General features: G+C 38.5%; 2 protein-coding genes across 2 annotated transcripts; both read right to left on the bottom strand.

Annotated features, from left to right (window-relative positions):
• Positions 1 to 1,084: 1,084 nt before the first annotated feature.
• Positions 1,085 to 3,119, bottom strand: LOC105214920 (uncharacterized). Its single transcript, XM_011188626.3, has one exon. It carries the CDS (start codon positions 2,597 to 2,599, stop codon positions 1,493 to 1,495), a length of 1,107 nt encoding a protein of 368 aa, XP_011186928.1. The 5' UTR covers positions 2,600 to 3,119; the 3' UTR covers positions 1,085 to 1,492.
• A 13,922-nt stretch (positions 3,120 to 17,041) lies between these two features.
• Positions 17,042 to 19,431, bottom strand: LOC105214936 (uncharacterized protein DDB_G0271670). The gene has a single exon (XM_011188642.3). It carries the CDS (start codon positions 19,007 to 19,009, stop codon positions 17,729 to 17,731), a length of 1,281 nt encoding a protein of 426 aa, XP_011186944.1. The 5' UTR covers positions 19,010 to 19,431; the 3' UTR covers positions 17,042 to 17,728.
• Positions 19,432 to 21,961: the final 2,530 nt, after the last annotated feature.

Below are 21,961 nucleotides of genomic sequence, written 5' to 3'. Positions count from 1 at the left end.
TAATGAAAAAAAACAATAATTTAATTGAAATGTGTGACGTTTTTTATTTAAAATTGAAAACCTTTTGTTTTTTAAAATGAGGTTATATTAGATTGATTCCAAATTCAATATCCTAGTCCTTATATTATAATGATGGTTTATTTCTGTAATAAAAGTTCATATATGGACAAAATATCACTCGGTTTAACGAACAATATGAAGAAGACAGAGAAAGAGTTTAAAATAAAATAAAGTCATTTACCACGATAGAGTTCAAAAAAGATTTGTATTACTTTCGCTTTCTAAAAGCATGTGCAAAGTAAAACTAAAGTAGAAAATAATATTGAAATTCATAGAAAGCCCAAAAAAGATGTTAGAATTTAAAAGGAAAACCTTTGAAAAATATGAGCTGCAGCTACAAAAAGAAAACATTCAGTAGTGGAGAATTTCCTGAATTGGTCCATTTTTGAATAATTTATCCGATAAATTCTAAAAAATAGTTTGACATTACACATTATTTTCTTTAAAGCAACATTTGAATTGTTCTGTAATGTTTTTCACGAATAATTTATTATGTTGCAATTTTAGGAAATTTAACTAATTTTTATTGCAAAACATACCTCTAAGTGAGTACTCGAATTAACGAAAATTTCAATACAACGAACTGGCTTGACGATTAATCTGTTTGCTATTTCAGGATTACTGCTGTATTTATGGGTTTTGATATGCACTGCTAATTACATACAAAGTAAACAATAGCAAAATAAACTAATTTTTGGTAAGGTCATATATGTATTTTATTCTTAAGAATTTTTTATTTAATTAATTTAATAAATATTTTTGAAAAATATTATGCTCAATGCTGGCATTGCTAGGGTTTACATCCGATATGAAAATGATATTTATCACAGTTTTTTTTGATGCAATCGAAGAACAAAGCAAAAGGGAATGAAATGACGCATGAATGATGCTGTTGTGTGTGTATGGATTTAAATGTTAATTTATGACTACTTATAAATGTGTGCCTGTGTTCCGAATACACTCATATACTTATACAAAATCTACGCACTCTGTGTATTGTTGCGTATGCGTGTATGTGTGTGAGTGAATTTTATGTTGACGCTTATATATATATATACATATATGTATTTATGATGAAAGTTATAAATAGCTCGACTTATGTACTTAATAATTATTTCGCTTTCCTCTTCACATTATTATTATACGCATGACAGACTAACATACGGACTACGCGTGTGTATGTATTTGTTTACTTGGAGAAACCTTCTACTATGGATTATACGTCACTTCAATGCGAACCAACAACAATAAACGCTCGAACAATCAACTAGTCGAATAATCGTATCTTCACATCTCATCTTTTGCAAACGCTTCAATTTGTGTATGTATGTATGTAACAATGAACACTTTGTCGGTGTCTAACTAATTTCGTAGACGACGTCGGCATCGTTGCCGCAGCTACAGTGAATTAAATAATTTTGCCGTCTCGCCTTCAACGCCTTGCATATTGACAGCAGACAGCGCTGCGAGGCACTCGTTGTGTCGGCAGACCGGATATACCCTTCAGATACGTATAGGAGACTGGCTGACGGAGTATGCGTTGTGGTGGTGGCTTCGTTTTGCCCTTCGAGGACTTTAATGCCGCCGATGACGTAGCTGAGGCTGATGCTGCTGACAAGTGTAAGCTGGTTGCCGAATTCGAGGTGCCAGCCTGTGCCTTTCTATTCAGCTCCGCATTGGAATTATATTTCAGTGCCGATTTGATGGGTGTATTGTTGGTGGCACTGCGTGGATGGGCGTTGTGAGGTGTGTCGACGCTTGTGGCCGCATTGGCTCCGCTACACGATAGCGAACGTGATGATAGTGAGAAACTTTCGAATGCGCGTCGAATGGAAGAGGTGGAGCGACGATGCAGACGCGAGAAGCTGGCGCGTGCACTGGAGCGTCGCTCTTTGGCCGCTGTCGAGTTTGTGGTTGTTATTGTTGGTGAATGTCGCTGTTGTTGTTGTTGTTGTTCGTCAATGTCGACGGTGCTGCTTGTCTCGCTGGAAGCGCACGATATGTGTTCACTGCTTGAGCCGTGACCGTCCTTCATGCAGGCGTCACCTATTTCCAAGCGTGTCCCAGCGCAGTTAGAGCCGTTGCTGGCGTTTGCCGCATTACCGCCATTTGGCGGCGATGACGTACCCATTGCACCGGTTGAACGCTGCACGGTTGGCATTGCAACGATATTCGACGAGCACGAATCGGTCGAGTCATCTTCGGCGGCACTGAAAACTGGGTCATCGCTGGAGCGCAGCAGTCCAAAGCGGCGACTGAGTTGCTGAAAGAAACTCATGTTGCGTTCATAGCGCGGAGTTGGCGAAATGCTGTGCGTACTGCTGGCGGCACCAGGCGATAGGCTGCATGGCGGCGTGTCCTTGTTCAGATCGGTATGCAACGTCATTGTTGTCGCGCTATTACTGTCGCCGGCGTTAACACCATTCAGCTCATACGGGGCTCCAGTTGAGTTGGTGGTGCATAGGGTTGAGGCTGCTAAGGCTGAGGTGGCGCTTGTGTAGTGCGGCACATCGGCGAAGCAGACATGCAAGGTACCCATTGCGGTTATTTTGGAATGTTTTACTTAAATACTTTAATGGAGTCGATTATATTACTTGCCACTTTTCATAACTTAATTTGATTTGAAATATCTTAAGCAATCAGACAATTTTTCGAGCGCACTTGTAGTAGTTTATGCACTTTCTTGTAACTTCTTTATTTTTATTTTCTTATTTTCTTCGTTTTTTTGCACACTTCTAGCGTATTTATTGTATTTATTGTATTTCTTTTTATTGTGTCCTTTAAACGTTTTCAGTGTAAACACTAACGCTCTATGGCGGCCTATGACTTTGTTTTCATTATGCGGCTTCTTTATATAGCTTTGGCCGGCAAAAGCTGCAAGTCTGCAAAATATCTGCAAACAATACGCTCCCAGTGGCTATCTCTCCGTTATGCTCACACCATATCCTTCGCTCTCCTTTTTGCTAGAGATTGCTGCTGAAGGCGCGACGCTTTTTAATATATTTGAGAGCAGTTCTTAATGTCTTATTTAAAATAACATTAACCTACGTTCAGAGTTGCCATAAGTTGTATTTGAAAGCAAAACCAATATTTATTTATATCTAATTATAATATATATATTAAGGCTTAGTCAAATGATCAAATGTTTAAAACATTTTTGTTACAAAAATGGAATTACTAAATACTTCATTTTGGAATTTTGTATGGCATTTTGTTTAAAATTATCACTGTCGAAGATTTTGCAACACCGATAGAACATTTCAAAAATAAAAAATACATTATTGTTCTACATTTTAAACTATTTCTCTCCTCCTATAGATTTTCTCTTTACTGCCAACCGCTCAGCAGCCCAACTTCGCATACACTCTCATGTGGTTTCGTTGCATTTCTGGTTGCTCTCAGGAGTCATTGTCCTCACATGCAGAGCTTCTGCAAAGCAGTTTCACTTGCACTAAAAAGTTCAAAGTAAATATGTATTTAAAAATATATAAAGTTTATAGCATATAAAGGGCTTGTAAAATTTCTGAGCATACAATATAGATACTTACACATGCACACAAGCGCTTAAAGGACATAAGTAAGAAGTTTGCGGTTTATGCTCACTAGAGGGAGTTAAAAATAAGTTGGGCGGGTGTTCGTTTCATTTCATATCGGATTGCATAGCTGAAAATAGTATGATCATTAAAATTGTATGGAATATTTTAAAAGGGTGCGCCAAAGGTGCATTCTTGCTTTAACGCCTTAATAACTATATTTCATTATTTGTATACATAGGAAAATGTTTTATTATGTGCGCACTGTGTTAGTCGTACAAGCTGACACTTTTTTAGCATGAATCGCAAAAGATGTAAGAAAAGTAAACTGAATTAACTTTTGCAAAAACTTGTGCTGTATTGGCAATCTTATTAAATATTAATGAATGAATATAAATTGAAAGTGCCTGAAATTTTATTTTAGCCTCATTACTTTACATAATGATCACCTGTAATAGACATGTGAAGTTAATAATAAACTTTCGTTCAAATATGATTGCCGAATGAATATTATTTTCGGGTTAAAAAGTTAAATATTAATGTCTATTGGCCACATTTATATGCTTTTGTACTGTCATCTTTAAAAAACAAGTAATGAAAGGTTAAGTTCGAGTGCAACCGAACATTTTATACTCTCGAAATTTATTGATATAGTTTTATTAAGATAACACACAATTTGACAATATATGGCATAAAGTCCACTAGAATATCGAAAATCATCATATATAGTATATGTGGACTTAGGTAATTTCTGAACCGATTTCTCTCATTTTCACTACCAAGGTACACTACATCCAAGACTATACGCTCACTTAATTTTTGTAAGATATCTCACATTTTAACCGATATATGTGGAATAAAGAACACAGTATTTTTGTAAAACCTGTAATCTGGTATATGGAAGCGAAGGAAGGTTATGACCCGATTTTAATAATTTTTGGTACAGAGATGGAGGATGGAGTCATATGTAGAAGTTCACGTAAGTGAGGAAAGTTGCTGACTGTCATTCACTTGGGAATGGCCAGGAACGATTCTTTTACATGTGGCTCAAGCAGCTCACGACTTCCGGTCTTAAACCAAGTATCCTCTGGGTAGCCAACAGACATCCGTTTGGAGGCGAGCTAAAGTGAGAAGGCGAAACCCGCTTCGCGGTTGTGCGTAGGGTTTGGGACCCACCACATAAAAACACCCCCCCAATGAAAAGAACAAAACAGCCTCGGATGAGAGACCCCAATTTCGATGACGACCACTGCAAACGTTTAAAGGACTACGATTTAAGGGCATGTACCTGGAATGTCCGGACCCTTAATTGGGAAGGTGCCTCTGCCCAGCTGGTTGATGTCCTCGTAAGAGTAAAGGCTGACATCACCGCAATCCAAGAAATGCGATGGTTGGGACAAGGACGGAAGAAGGTGGGTCCTTGTGACATCTACTACAGCGGTCATATAAAGGAGCGCAAATTCGGTGTGGGATTCGTGGTGGGAGAGAGACTCCGTCGCCGAGTCCTGGCATTCACTCCGGTGGATGAACGTCTAGCCACAATCCGCATCAAAGCGAGGTTCTTCAACATATCGCTGATTTGCGCCCACGCCCCGACAGAAGAGAAGGACGAAGTGATCAAAGATACCTTCTATGAGCGCCTAGAACGTACCTATGAGCGCTGCCCCCGCCACGATGTCAAAATCGTGCTTGGCGATTTCAACGCTAGGGTGGGTAAAGAAGGTGTCTTTGGCACAACAGTCGGAAAATTCAGCCTCCATGACGAAACATCACCAAACGGTCTGAGGCTGATCGACTTCGCCGGGGCCCGAAATATGGTCGTCTGTAGTACTAGATTCCAGCATAAGAAAATCCATCGCAACCAGATCGATCATGTTGTGATAGATGGACGACATGTCTCCAGTGTTTCTGATGTGCGTACGCTGCGTGGTCCCAACATCGACTCGGACCACTATCTTGTAGCAGCTAAAATACGCACCCGCCTCTGTGTAGAAAAGTGCACACGTCAACAAACACAAGGAAGGTTCGACATCGAGAAGCTGCAATCACAACCGACAGCCGAACGATTTTCTACTCGACTTGCACTCCTGCTCTCTGAGAGCACTCATCAGCATCTCGGTATAAGGGAGCTGTGGGACGGCATATCAAACTCCTTACGTACAGCTGCAACCGAAACCATTGGTTTTCGGAAAAGCCAGAAAAACAGCTGGTATGATGAGGATTGTCGTCTCGCAGTGGAGAGAAAACAGACTGCCTACCTCGCAACGTTGCGATCGACCGCAACACGAGCGGGATGGGAAAGATATCGAGAGCTGAAGAGGGAAGCGAGACGCATTTGCAGACAAAAACAGAAAGAGGCCGAAATGCGTGAGTATGAAGAGCTTGACAAGCTGGCCGACAGGCCCAATCGACGACGATGGAGCAGATGTTCCATTGCCCGACCGTGAAGAAATTCGAATAGCAATTACCCGCTTGAAGAACAATAAGGCGGCGGGGTCCGATGGATTATGGGCCGAGCTATTCAAATACGGCGGCGAAGAGCAGATAAGGTGCTTGCATCAGCTTCTTTGCAGAATATGGTTGGAAGAAAGCATGCCTGACGATTGGAATCTCAGTGTACTCTGCCCAATACACAAAAAGGGAGACCCCACAATTTGCGCCAATTACCGTGGGATAAGCCTCCTCAACATCGCGTATAAGGCGATTTAGTCTTGTGTGAAAGACTAAAGCCCACCGTCAACAAACTGATTGGACCTTATCAGTGTGGCTTTAGACCTGGAAAATCAACAACAGACCAGATATTCACCATGCGCAAAATTTTGGAGAAGACCCGTGAAAATAGGATCGACACACACCATCTCTTTGTCGACTTTAAAGCTGCTTTCGACAGCACGAAAAGGAGCTGCCTTTATGCCGCGATGTCTGAATTTGGTATCCCCGCAAAACTAATACGGCTGTGTAAGCTGACGTTGAGCAACACCAAAAGCCCCGTGAGGATCGGGAAGGACCTCTCCGAGCCGTTCGATACCAGACTAGGTTTCAGACAAGGTGACTCACTCTCGTGTGATTTCTTTAACCTGATGCTGGAGAAAATAATACGAGCTGCAGAGCTAAACAGGGAAGGTACAATGTTCTATAAGAGTGTACAGCTACTGGCGTACGCCGATGATATCGATATCATTGGAAACAACACCCGCGCCGTTAGTTCTGCTTTTTCCAGACTGGATAAGGAAGCGAAGCGTATGGGTCTGTTGGTGAACGAGGACAAGACGAAATATCTCCTGGCTCCCACGTCACTGTTGACAGTCATAACTTTGAAGTTGTAGATAATTTCGTCTACCTGGGAACCAGCATTAACAGCAATAACAATGTCAGCCTGGAAATCCAACGCAGAATCACTCTTGCCAACAGGTGCTACTATGGACTAAGTAGGCAATTGAAAAGTAAAGTCCTCTCTCGACGAACAAAAACCAAACTCTACAAGTCCCTCATTATTCCCGTCCTACTTTACGGTGCAGAAGCGTGGACGATGTCAACATCCGATGAGACGGCACTAGGAGTTTTCGAGAGAAAGGTTTAGCGGAAGATTTATGGCCCCTTAAACATTGGCAACGGCGAATACCGCAGACGATGGAACGATGAGCTGTATGTGTTATTCGACGACATAGACATAGTCCAGCGAATAAAAAAACAGCGGCTACGCTGGCTAGGCCATGTTGTTCGAATGGATGAAAGTGCTCCAGCTCTGAAAGTATTCGATGCAGTACCGGCTGGTGGAAGCCGAGGAAGGGGGAAACCTCCACTCCGATGGAAGGACCAGTGGAGAGGGACCTGGCTTCGCTTGGTATAAGCAATTGGGGCCAAACTGCCAGAAGAAGGGATACATGGCGCGCTGTTTTGGACTCGTCTATAACCGCGTAAGCGGTGTCTACGCCAGTCAAGAAGAAGAAGGTACAGAGACACACTATTGGATGAAAAAGATTGCCTCTGAATTACATACAAATATCCGAGAGATTTAAATATTTTCGATGAAAAATTAACCTAAGGAACTGAGTTTTTCATATTCGATTTCGTATAGTCCGATTTCGACAATTTTTCCAAAAGTGAAGCCACAGACGATATACAGCAATGTATATTATTATGTATATATTATAAAGTGAAGAAATCAGATGGAATTCAAAATTAAGTTATATGGGAAGGAGTCGTGGTTGTGAACCGATTTCGCTTATTTTCCATCCGTGTCATCAGGGTGTCTAGGAAGTATTATGTACCAATTTTCATTGAAATCGAGTATTTATTGAGACATGGCTTTTGACCCATAAGTGGGATTCGCCACGGAGTGGTGCAAGAAACTGGAAAGAAAGTAGATCACAAAATTAACATTGGCGAAAGCAAAGGTAGATGTCATAGGATCAAAGGAAGACCTCACCAACAGTATAAAAAAGCCCAGCAAGCTTTCGGTGCCCTAAATTTGGTTTGGAGCTCAACCATCATTGAGCAATGTACCAAAATAAAACTATTCAATTCCAGCGTTAAGTCAACCATTTTATATGGTTGCGAAACATGGAATCTCGCCATCCAAAAGCTGTAAGTTTTCACAAATCGATGCGTCGCAACATTTGCCACATTTTCTGGCCCGTCACCGTCACGTTTCTAACACTGACTTATGGACACACACAAACCAAACACCCCTATGAGCCGAAATCCACAAAATAAAATGGGGTATGCGTGGACAAATATTCTAAGAAGAGATCCAACAGCACATAAGCTCCTTTTTTCAAATATGTCTAAAATGTATTAATTTATCTTGAGAAGCTTTATCTGCATAATAGTTCTCGTTTTGCTTGCTTGAGGTAACTCATACGCCATGGTCGAAACTGCTCTACAGTGCGTATGAGTTACTTGTAGCGGCTATATGTATGCATTTAAAAAAAATTCAAAATAAATAAAAATTTACAGATTTTATAGTTTTGAATTATATCAAACAAAAATAATCTTTGCTAAAAGTGCTCATCACTTCGCGAATTTTTTTAATTAATTCATATCATAAGTATGCGTAGGTGTATGAAGTGTGGGACGGACGTCATTAGCGTTGAACGACAATGTGCAATAAATTGCGCTTAGTACAATTGAATTTATTAAACACTAGCCCAACTGCCACCATCTCCACCACTAATACACATCCCTCTCATACCTCGTTGTCACTCTATCAAAGCGTCTACATCAGCGACGGTGTATTGTGACAGTATCAAGGTACCGTGTCGCGACGACGACATATCAACAAAGAAATGCGTCAATACAATAGGAGAAATGTATAAAAAGCACAAAGAAAAAATTAGTTTGTATGTATGGGTAGAGCAGTAAACGTATATAAGAATAAATCAATTTGTTTGGCATTAAACGAGATTAATGTAGTTGCTTGTTGCGCGCGGCACATACAAACGTCTGTTCGTGCATCTGTGCGTGTTTGTGTGTTCGTACTGGCTATGGGTGCAGCAATTAAGTAACTAGCAACACCGTTAAACCGCTAGCATTAGCACAATAACAAAAACGGGCATCAGTTGAAGTGTTGTCAGTTGCAGCAGAAGTATAAATGCCGTTAGTGGTGTATTTGTATATTAGACGTGCCTTTTGAGGGAAATTGATGCACTCACTGTTATTTAATAGCTTAATCAAGGGCAAAGCGATTGCATTGCGAGCCGTATTGAAGTGAAAATTTAAAGAATTTTCTGGCATTAACATTATAGTCCATTAAGAATTTTTTGAAAACTAATATCTACTTAGCAATGTTTCAAATAAATCGACGCTTTTTATTCGAATTTATTTTATCAAATTTAATATTTGCTAAAACTTGTTGATGAAATCGATTTTTTGTAATGTCAACAGCTTCACCGTTAGCTTCGTATGCCCAGAGAATTTGGTCGATATTAAATTAGACTTCAACTCCGACTACTATATTAGTCAAAGAATGATATATTATAGAAATTGAAACACGTTGCGTCATAAAAAAGAAATGGAGAAAGATAACATAATGAAACTATCAAACTTTCTTAGCAGTTGTAAATAAAACTGTAAAATGTACTCTAAAAAGAAGTAAGAAAGGGCTAAGTTCGGGTGTAAACAGTACAGTACATATAGTATATGAGGGCTGAGAAAATTCCCGAACCGATTTCACTCATTTTCATCACCAAGCTACAGTATTTCCAAGACTATACGTTCATTTAATTTTAATAAGATATCTTACATATTAACCGATATATGCGGAATAAAGCCCACCATATTTTTGAAAATTCGTTTATGTGGTATATGGGAGTTAGGGGAGTTATAAACAGATTTTGTACATTTTTAGGACAGATTACAGATTTTGTATTTCTTTTGAATATCTGAGACACTTACCGATATTATCGATAAAAAATTACCCATAAGCTCTGAGGTCTTCATATTTGATATCTGGGGCTTTGAAAAGTTATGGTCCCATTTCGGGGATTTTTAAGTTTCAGTATTTGTGCAAAGTTTCGTTTCGTTCGTACCATTCAATATAGTGAACGGATCAGATAGGTAGATAGACTACAAAATTCTGGAATATGGAAAATAGGGGTGATTGTTAACCGATTTCATCCATTTTTAAACTATAGAATCGTTGCACAGAAGGACGGACCGACGGACGAACAGACAGACATCCGGATTTCGAATTTACTCGTCACCCTGATCACTTTGGTATATATAAACCTATATTTAACTTTTTTAGTTTTAGGTATTACAAGTAACCGTTAGGTGAACAAAACTATAATACTATCGTAGCAACATGTTGCGAGAGTATAAAAATGTTTGCTAATATTACGCCATATTACATATCACACTGATTATCAAATTGTGACTCGATAACGTAAATTCGCTTAGCTCCTGAGATAATAATCAAAAGCCAAATAGAAATATTAACCTCAAAGGGACTCCTAAGTAATTATCCTTCTGATTTAATTATAACTGAAATGCAAATCGGATACCTATTCGGGGAAATAAACTATATAACTAGCAAATGTGCGCAGGTGTATTTGTATGTATATGTCTATATTACTATGAGCTACTTTGACTTAATTAAAATTAAGAAATATCACATATCAATTACAGGTGACTGAATTGGCGCTCAAACTAAGACGTGCAAATAATATGTGTGTGTAAGATATGAACTTTGCATAGCACAATGTAATATCTTTGCGAAATTCCAACACCTCCCACTCTCCTCCAGAGTATTAATTTACCTTCTAGGGAGTTCAACATATTAAGCGTCATATACCTGTATTGCTGGGATATTCATCACGATTTTGCACTACCAATATTAATTATGATAGCATATGTTATCGCTCTTTTAAAAGGACCAAGCGTTTATAGATAGGTATGTGTGAGTTAAAGCAAAATTGGCTCGATCATATGTCATTTGCCAATGAACCGTGTGGTCATTGAATCCCGTTAATTGATAATTGTTAATGGATATATTCATGGGCATATATAATTTTCGACAACAACACCAACACAATTTGCTAATAATAACAAGCGAAAATCTTGATTTTGACCTTAACTGCAAACCTGCTGAAAGGTTTTGAAAGGCTCTTTGTTTGTATTTGTTTTAGTTTCTACTTGCTATCTGACGTTGCTTACTTTTTGTGTAAAATTAGATTAGCCTCGCAACAGCTTGACCAGCTGTTGAATGTGCATCAACACAACAGGGCAATCAACGCGATAAGGCAATAAACTCTTAATCGTTCGCGCATTTCACGTGTGCAAATATCATTCGCTTTGGCGCATTATTAATGCCGTTGTTGTTATTGTTATTGATATGCATAAGCCAAAGTTCAATGTGTACATATATTTGTAGTATTATTCTATATCATGGGTTGTCAAAAAGAAATCCATGAAATATGTTTTGTATGAAAAAACATTATTTGCACTTATAAAATTAAAAGTAGTTACGACTGATTTTGCTCGAAATATTTTCTATATCCCTCTATAAAAACTCTATTGGATATAAAAGCAAAGCTAATCCATTTATCGTGGAATCAGCTTTAACACCAGCAACAATGGCAGCCTTGAGATGCAACGCAGACTGAGTAGACAACTGAAAAGTAAAGTCCTCTCTCTACGAACTAAAGCCAAAATCTACAAATCCTTTATCCTGCTATGCTGTGCGGACATTGATATAGTTCAGCGTATCAAGAAACAGCAGCTACACTGGCAAGGATAACTTGTCTGGATGGATTAGAGCACTGGGGAAGCAGAGGAAAATGAATGAACTCTCCTTCGTTGGAAAGAGTAGGTGGAGAGCGACCTGGTTTCGCTTGGTATCACTAATTGGCACCGAACAGTGAAAAGAAAAACAATTGTCGTGCTGTTGTTAACTCGGCTTTAATCGCGGAGCCGATGTTTACTCCAGTGAGGAAGATTTTATTATTATTTGTATACTCTCGCAGCAAAAGTTGTTAAGAGAGTATTATAGTTTTGTTCACATAACGGTAGTTTATAACACCTAAAACTGAAGGAGTTAGATATAGAGTCATATATGGGTGATTCTACGATAAGAGCTTTCAATTGCATAGAGAATACGGCCAAAGAAAAGTTTTGGATTTTTTTCATGAAACCTCTATATTATGATTTTTGTCCCTTTTATTTATCTTCTCACGTAAGGGCAAGACACTTAATACATATTTTATTACTTTTTCGACAACCTGGGTAAATACATCGGCCAGGGAGAGACGTAAAGTTTATGGTAGATAATTATTTTACCAAAAGCAAAAAATTAATTTAAAATAGTATTACAAATTAAAGGTACTCTTTTTCCTAGATGAATAAACCATAAAATTAAAATAACAAATCAATAAATTCACTCTTTATCCTAAATAAACGAAACAAATATTACATATGAAATCTTAAGATCTTTCAAAAACATTTCTGACTTTTTAAAGACGTAATATATCCTCTGCCTTTTCAAAAAAAGATTTGGTATGGGAGAGTCTGGCCAATCTGATCTTAGTTATATTTACATACATATTTGGCGTATGCAGCGCTTATGCGATTATAGGTGAATCTATTTGAGCGCGCTAGTCACATCTCATTTTTGCAGTTTGGTGCCAATTGGAAATACCAATAGAAACCAAGTCACTTTTTACCTGTTTATTTCAACGGAATGGAGGGCTTCCTCCGGCGGGTACTGTATCAAATACTTTCAGAGGTGGAGTGTTTTCGTCCATTCGAACAACATGACCTAGCTAGCGTAGCCTCTGTCTTTTTATTCGCTGAACTATGTCTATGTCGTCGTATAGCTCATCGTTCCATCATCTGCGGCATTCGCTTTTGCTAATGTTCAAAGGACCATAAATCTTCCACAAAACATAAATATTTTTCGAAAACTCCTAGTGTCGTCTCATCGGATGTTGACATCGTCGACAGCTTCTGCACCATAAAGCGGAACGGGGATGATAAGAGACATGTAGAGCTTGGTTTTGGTTCACCGAGAGAGGACTTTAACATTCAAATGCTAACTCAGACCAAAGTAGTATCTGTTGGTAAGAGCGATTCTGCGTTGGATTGCGAAGCTAATATTTTCGGTTTTGTTGATGCTGGTGATGGCTGGAGGTGGTGAAGGGGCCATGTTCAGAAGTTCACGCATGAAAGTATCAAGACTCAAGCAGCTCACGACTTCCGGTCCGGGTGTCATGATGAATATTATCTCTCCTGGTCTCTAACTTTCTCACCTGGCAGTTATTTTGTCAGGGAAGAGACGTTTTCATGACAAATTTAATTGTTTTAATTGACTGAACTATTTTTTGGGTAATTTATTTATTTCACTTTAATTATCACAGAATTAGTAATTTGGAACAATAAAGGTAAACAAATTAAATTAATAGTATACGTTATATGAATTGCCAGGGGAGAGACAAAATCAGTTTTCGAATCCAGTACATCGCACGATCGGGCCGCAATAACTGAAAAAATACAGCGCTAAAACGGATTTCGCGATTAGTATTGTAAACTTCAGGCTGATATATGCTCTTGAGCACTCTTTGAATTTATGTCGTAGAAACGAAACAAAATTTGGCAGGGTAGATACATAAATATATCGGGACAAAAGTTAATTTTAAAAATTATATGAAATAAACAAAATAATTTTCTATTTTATTTAACAATACTTAATATTAATTATTTTACTTCCGATTGAACTTAGTTTTGGTTTAGCATACAAGCCAGGGGAGAGACTTTTTTAGACTTTGGAAGGAATTTCAGAAAAAATTGTTTTAATTATGTAGTAAATTGTAATGTTATTTAATACACTTCATTAATATGATGTGATTCATTGGGCGGGGCCACGCCCACAAATAGGTTTTTTGTATATATCTCGCAAACCAATAAACCTTTACAAACCAAACTTTCTGGAGTCGTTTCCCTTACGTACCCTATCATACACCATGAAAATAGTTGAAATCGGATAATGACCACTCCCACCTCCAATACAAAGGTTGGGTTGAAAATTACTAAAAGTGCGTTAACTCAGTAATGAATAACATCAGAAACCCTAAATTGTGCAGAAGAAATGACAGAAGAAATTGATCTCAGATTTTTTATAAAATGGAAAATGGGCGCGGCGTCGCCCACTTATGGGTTGGAAACCATATCTCTGAAACTACACTACCGATTTCAATGAAATTCGGTATATAGCATTTTCTTGACACCCTGATAACACGTGTGGAATAAGGGGAAATCGGTTCACAACCACGACTACTTCCCATATAACTCAATATTGAATTCTACCTCATTCCTTCACTTTATAATATATACATAACGAGCCAATGAAGATAGTGTAATAAAACTTTACACAAATACTGTATGTGATCTGTGACATAACTTGTGAATTTTTTTTTTAAATCGGTCTATAATGAAGAATCCAGTGCCTTAGGGTAATTTTTCACCGAAAATATCGGTAAATCTCTCAGATATCTTAATTTAATTCAGAGGGAATCATGTTCAATAGTGTGTCTCTGTACTGGTGGTAAATGGGTAAAGTCGGTTCATAACTTCCCCTAGCTCTCATATACGTAGCTAATTATAGGTTTTTCAAGAATGCGATGGGCTTAATAGCTTATAAATTGGTTAATATGTGAAATATCTTAGCCAAATTAAGTGAGTATATAATTTTTGATATTATGTTTGTTTTTGATGAAAATGAGTGAAATCGGTTCAGGAATTACCTCAGCTCTCATATACTACATATATATAATGGTTTTCGTTATCCTATTGGACTTTATGCCGATTATATGGGTAAAATAGTGTGTTATCTTAATAAAACTATATCAATAAATTGCGAGAGTATAAAATATGTGGTTGCACCCGAATTTAGACTTTTCATTTCCTTACTTGTATTTAAATATTTTTTATTATTATATTCTATGCTGAAAATCTTAAACTTTAAAAAGACCTTTTGAAGAATAAAATATGTTTATCTTTCCTAAACTTGATGCAACTTTCACTTAATGACTAGCTCAAGATACACGTCCTTAAAAGGAATGAAATTCTTTCATTAATAATGGACAAGTAGCACGGTGTAGGTTGAACCAACTAGGATTTTACGTGTTGTTCCCATATCCACCTCAATATTCTCAAAATATTCCACAACAAACAACTCATTATGATTTAAATACGCCAAATTCGCTTATGATGCCATAGAAATGTTGAAAGTATTACGTCAGAGAGGACCTTAGATGCAGAATTCTGAAAATACATTTATATCAAGTATACGTCCATGTAAATGCCCTTTCATATACTCGTATATGCCAATTTGGCATTCACTTTAAACAGCAGTCGGTTAAAGGTTACTTGTTCATCGTTACTATTTTCAGCCTCAAGCGGCAACGAACTACAAACCTACAATGCCTTACGTTCGCGTATATATATACAAACGATATATAGATATATGTATATGTATATACATATATAATATACTCGAAACACAATCGAAGCAAAGTGGTGAGGACCTTCAGAAAAGCGGTTGAAAACTATTTGTGGGCCCAAAACCGGACGGGGTAATATTCAAATTCTATGCCACCAAATGCTAGATGAGCGCGTATGACACTGTCAAATAGTTGTCATTCCGGTGGCAAGGAAATTTTTGTCGTCAAACCTTATCTGCGCCAAGTTGGATCGAAAAAGGTAAATAAGGTCGAGCACAAGTCCTTCACAAGTGCATTGCATTCGCCGAGCAATGGATGTGGCTACTAAAGGCTGAATTGTGTGTCAGTAGTGTGTCGCGGCTGACAAAAACAAAATCTAGTTGTTGTTGTCGATGACGTACTATGTTTTCATTTCCTCAACTGTACCCTATTTGACGGCGAAGTGTTCCCATAACAAATGCCAAGTGCTGAATGCGCATGCGGTGCGCCAAAGAGCGCGGAACAGAGCAAGAACACGAAGTGGAGAGTAAATATACCACCAACCGATGAGCTTTAGAAAGTTGGAGGTTTCAGAAAATTTACCTCGCACAGCTTTTTGAGTTGCATGAAGACAGTTGAAAGACGCTAAGCTTTGCTCAATGTTACGGTGCAGTTCTTCAAATCGAAATTACTTAGATTTTCGTTGTTTTAAAAATATATGATGTTTACTGTTATTACTGGAAATTTTATTCGTATTTTTAAATTCATTTTCATACACTTCAAAAGCGCGTGAAAGCAGTAATTTTGAAGGGTGTTTCGGTGTTTTCTAAATAGCGAAAGCAGTGTTAGTAGTCAGTCTCTTGTTTATATCTTTTGTGTCTATATTTGAGGAGAGTTCTTTTAGTTTAATTATAAAGGTCCTTTACGGAAAATATCAAAGTATCAGCTTTAACAGTTTTGATATCATTTATATTTCTTTTTCAAACTTACGAAATAAGGAAATGTACCTTCTAAGTGGAAGAATCAATCGGTGTGTTCACATTTAAGAACCGAGAAAAAATATTTTTTATGTAAGTTAAGTTGTTAATTTTTTTAGGGTTCTAAATAGAGATAGAATGTATGACATTGAGCTTTATTATATAAATGACAATTTTCTTCGTTTTCAAACATAGAAAGTGGAATCAGTTTCGCTCTTCAATTAAAGTTAAGTTCTTCAATATCCTGTCTTTAAAAAATACATAGAATTTAAATGAGTAAACTTAGAAAGCTTTAGTTTTTAATTAAAGATTGTTCATAATTTCGACTCTTGAATGCAGCTCATCTGGCTCATCTGATATGAGAAATGTCAATTTTGACTGACTACAGTTGGTCCTAAATGTATGCCACTAAAAAAATAAATAAAGAAACGAGTGTATTTTGTATTTTTCAGAAATATAGCATTTATTTAAATATAATGTGAAGTAGCCAAAAATAAATATTATAATTATTTAATTTTACTTATACTAAAAATTTGTCTACATTTTAATGACTATAAATAATTAATAATAAATATAATTAAAATTTTGTTTAGAATAATTGAATATACAGCGTTTTTTAAACTATTTGATAGTTGAATACTTTTCCTTGTAGTAATGGAAGAAACTTTTGAACTTTTCAGTGCTTTTTGAATAAAATTTTTCATTTTAATTTTATTTCGTTTTACCGCTTTCTTTTAGAAAAAATATGCAGCTTTGAATGGAAGAAATTTTGCAAGGTTTTACATTAAGTTGACTAAACCGACTACAACACACCCACTAGGGGTGTTTGGTGTACATATATATGTATATACTATGTTTTACATATTTGTTCATACATTTCAAATCATTAAACTCGAGGCACTGCGATTTCCATTATTATGTCTTTTGTTTTTTTTTAAACCAAACCTTATTCCTTCGAGCTTATACTTAGACGCTTACAAGTAACTACGGGTTAAACTAATCATTTATGTACACTTAACGGTATTATTATGTTTTGTTATGAATTACAAGTCTTTTGCTGTTGTCATTTGGAAAAAAACGTTTCGACTTCTCCAAACCTACGAATCTCTACGTACTATAATACTTAGATAGTCAGCCTCTTTTTCGATACGTCTCTGTTTGTATACATGGTGTATATATGCATAAATCATTTATCTCACATTTCCGCACGCCGAACGGTCACCCTCTGCCCTTAGCTGTCGCTTTAATGCATTGCATAGGGCGAGCAGACGGTGTAGCGCGGCACACGCGAGTAGAGGCCGGACATGCCCTTCGTGTAGACATAATGTACTGGCGGCCGCAATATACTCTGCTGCTTCTTCTCCTTCTTCTTACCGCTGACGCTATTGCTGCTTTTACCGCCGCCGCCGCTGCTGCTACTGCCACTGCTACTGCTGCGGCTGCCGCTGGACGATGCCGACGATGACGACGTGTTCGGCAAGCTGTGCTTCTTGTGCTCGCTCTTATTCCTGGCATTCAAATGCGCGGCTGCGTCATCAGCCTCCTTCGGTTTGGCATCCTTGAAGCAGCGCAGCGGTGTGCTGCTGCACGACAACGACCTCATCGACGTGCTGCTGGCGAAATGGTTCAACATGCGTGTCACCGACGAGGCGATGGATAGGCGACTCAGGTGCAGACGCTTGTGTGTTGTGTGCTCTTTTTGTTGTTCGTGGCGCTGCTGATGCGTCTGCTGGTGATGTTGTTGTGCTTCGTGCTTCAGACATTTGCGCTTCTGCTTTTGCTCACAGCACTCCTCATGTGTGGAGCATTCATCATCGTCATCGCTGCTATTTGTATCGGTATTGTTACCAGAGCTGCAACTATGCGCCACATTGTTGTTGGAGCTGATGTGCTGTTGCTGCTGCTGCTGGTACATTTTTAGCGAGACCTCGTCACCATCGGCGTCAACATCACCGCTATAGATATCCACCAAACAGTCGACGTCAAATGAGCAGAACGCTGGTGAGCATGAGGAGCCGCTGTACGCCGATGAGGAGAGCGTATTGCGTGAGGCGTGTTGCCTTTGATACTGCTGCGTTTTCGGCTCTTGTGCGAAGTCATTGAGATCACCGCAAGTGAGATCGATGCTGGAGCCGGTGAGGTGGAAGCCCGTGTGTGAGCCGCGTTCATAGCTGAGCGAGAACGAATCTGTGGAGGAGCTGGGCAAATCGTCTTGGCTGTTGTAGATGTAGCGCTGGAGTTGCTGCTGTGGCAGATGCCGTGGATTTTGCTGCAGAAAGGGGCAACCCAAATGCTTGCCGATGCAGTTGAGAAAGCCGCGCGATACTTTCTGATCGCGTGTCAATTTTGTTTTGGACATTTTGCTGTCGCTCGAAGAGGATGTGCTTGAGTAGGAAACGGATTTGTGATCGACGTGTACGGGTGAGGCTGTGGTGTGCTTCGCAGCGAACTCTGATGAGTTGGATGTGCTGCTAGAAGATGATGTTGTTGGTTTGTTGAGTTTTTGCGGTGTTAAATTATCCATTTTGTATTTGTTGATGTTTGGTTTGTAACACTTTTTTGCTGTCTTTAATTGATTTCAACAGTTCTTGTAGCCAAATTTTTGGCTTTGTTAAAAACAAAATTTTCTCACACTTTATTTCTTGTCTTTGATAGTTTTTGCGTATGTATTAGTAATCCAAATACGCTTAAGGGGTTTTTCGGTTTTTGGTGACACTTGCACTTTTTTCCAAAATATTTTTTTGATTTCTTATCTGAGACACAAATTTGTATTTTACTTTCAAATAACAACGGTTTGCTTTTCTACTGTATATTCCGCAATTTTCACTGAGATACTTCAGCTTCGAAGCGCGACGAACATATGCCAGCTACCAGCAATGGGCAGCCTTTTTATACACCAGCTGCTTCAGGGACACAATCGTGTTGGTCCTCATTGCCGCCACTTCGTTGCGTCGGCCAGCGCTGGAGCGAAGCTTATTTGCGTCGTATGCAACCTTCGCTGCCAGCCTGCCATGCCAGCCAGTCAATCGTAACACCAACAACAAGAAGGCACACTAGCGTATAGAAAGTTTTGAAGGCATTCGAGCTTCGTCTATGACAAACGACGAGCGTGCCGACGAGCTTTGAGACAAAGCAACAAGTGTTCGTGAACTTTGCGCTCACGTCTGCTTTGCTAACGCATTGTCAGCTTTTGCATGCGGAAATCTTAAGGATCGAGCAATTGAACATACACGATTGTTAACGCAGCTTCACGTTCGCCGTCGCACACATCACATGTTCGACACAACTCATTTGACACCTTGCACAGCAGTTTGGCGCGAGTAACGTGAATTTTTCAAAATGCCAGCGGTAAACATGACCGCACATTGCCAAGCCCACATTTCCCAAACGAATGCTGTCATGTATGCGAATTCCAGCGCAATGCCACACATGGCATGCCGTACACCCGTGGAAGACGCGTGCCTTATGGGATGCACTATAACAGTGCAGAGGTGTTGCTGCACTCGCTGCCGGCGGCTGACGCTGGTGCAGCACTGGTGCAGTGGTTCGGCTCTACACGCGACCTGACAGCAGTGCAGGCGACCAACTATGCAATTATGTGCTAACAAACAACTATTACTCGACAGCGTGACAGCGGTCATGCATTTGCGGCCTGTGCGACACTCACGCTGTTGCCCGTGAAGAAAGTACGCTGTCGCCCAATTGTTTCGAGGTGTGCAAGTGTACACAACGTGACTCTTGACGGCGCTATTGTTTTTCGCCCGGCCAACTTTGTCGGTGTGCGGCCAAGTCCATTTCACACCTTCACTTCATTGCACTTCCGTTTGTTTTGGTCGGCCGGTGCACGTGAGTTCGTGCGTCACTTTGGAAATATTAGTATTTTAAAAACAATTGATGTGTATGTGGAGGTGCTAAGATTGGCGATTGACACAAACTTTTCAAACTCGTATGGTAATTTCGTTATTTATTTTATTTTCTCTTTGTTTGCTTTGCTAGATTTCTGACGTTGTTGCAGCCATGTGATGCACGGCAGGTACACAGTTGATGATGAGTTGGCTATGCAACTTTTGCTGTACTTCAAGTATTGTCATTAATTAGTATATACTGGTATTCAAAATATTAATAAACTTTCGAAAATAAAAATTTCCCCAGAAGATGGATGTTATACGTTTGGTGTACTGATGTGTTATAATTATTTAAAACTAAGACAAGATCCATTTCAATGGAGTTCCTTTCTGGGTCCTTTTCGAAATTTTCCTAAAACCCACAACACACATTCTTCTGTGTTCGATATCGTTTTACATGTTTTGAATACTTATTAGTATACTATGGTGTCTTAACATTATTTATATTTTTAGAAATAGGGAATAGAGTCCGTGCTTCAAATAATAATATGCAAATACAAAAGTCAAAGCTCCAAACTTGCTAAAATACCTAAAATGTTCGACAACTTTCCACTATCCAACTATTATGAGGCTGGTTGGATTAGGTGCGGTAGCTACTTAATACTATATTCAACATTAAGAGCAAAATTAAAAATAAGGAAGGACTAACTTCGGGTGTAACCGAACATATATACTTTCGAAATTTATTTATTTAATTTTATATGGTATGTATTACAGTATATGGAAGCTGGCATAATTTCAGAAGTGATATAAACTTTTTATGCCACTAAGTTACATTATATCCAAGATTTTACGACCACTTAATTTTGCTAAAATTTCACATATATTAACCGATATATACGGTATACAGTCCACCGTAAGTCTGAAAAAATTATATGAAGTATATGAGGCCTAGAGAAAACATTTTTGGTACAGAGGCACACTATTAGAAGGAACACATCTCCTTTGAATTTATTTAGAATATCTGAGAGATTTACCGATATTCTCAATGAAAATAAACTCAAGCTTTGAGGCCCTCATGGCCTTGAAAAGTTATAGTCCGATTTAAGCGATTTTTACGGGCTATGCCACACTGTAAAGTATGTAGTATTTGCGAAAAGATTTGTTCCGATATCTTCATAAAGAAAACTTATACGTATATATGTAGGATTGGCAATCTTGAAACTCCTTTTACGTAAAATATCAACTCCGAAACCCATTTTCGGAAGAGCAGCGTCTTTCGAACCTTCGAACATGAGTATGCAGCATTAAGACAAAGAGTTTTCTGGAAGATGTGTAGCCTTACGCACGTATCGACGTAGACTATTGTAATAAGAAGTACAGTTTCTTTTTACTTTAAATATTCATTTTGTAAACAATCACAATTTCATTGAATTAAATTAAATCACATTATAATCGCCCCTATTCCCGTTGTCGTTATCGTTTTAAAACGACTTAAGAACGCCTATTTGGTATTCCTGTTGGCGTTAACGACATTTATCGAAACTAAATTGAGATTCCCCAATTTGAAACGACTATAGAAACGACATTTTTTTGTCGTTGCTATATTTATAATTATAAGATGAAAATTC

Source organism: Zeugodacus cucurbitae, chromosome 4 (assembly GCF_028554725.1).
Source record: "Zeugodacus cucurbitae isolate PBARC_wt_2022May chromosome 4, idZeuCucr1.2, whole genome shotgun sequence".
Lineage (NCBI taxonomy): Eukaryota > Metazoa > Arthropoda > Insecta > Diptera > Tephritidae > Zeugodacus > Zeugodacus cucurbitae.
This window is presented reverse-complemented; position numbering and strand designations above follow the sequence as displayed.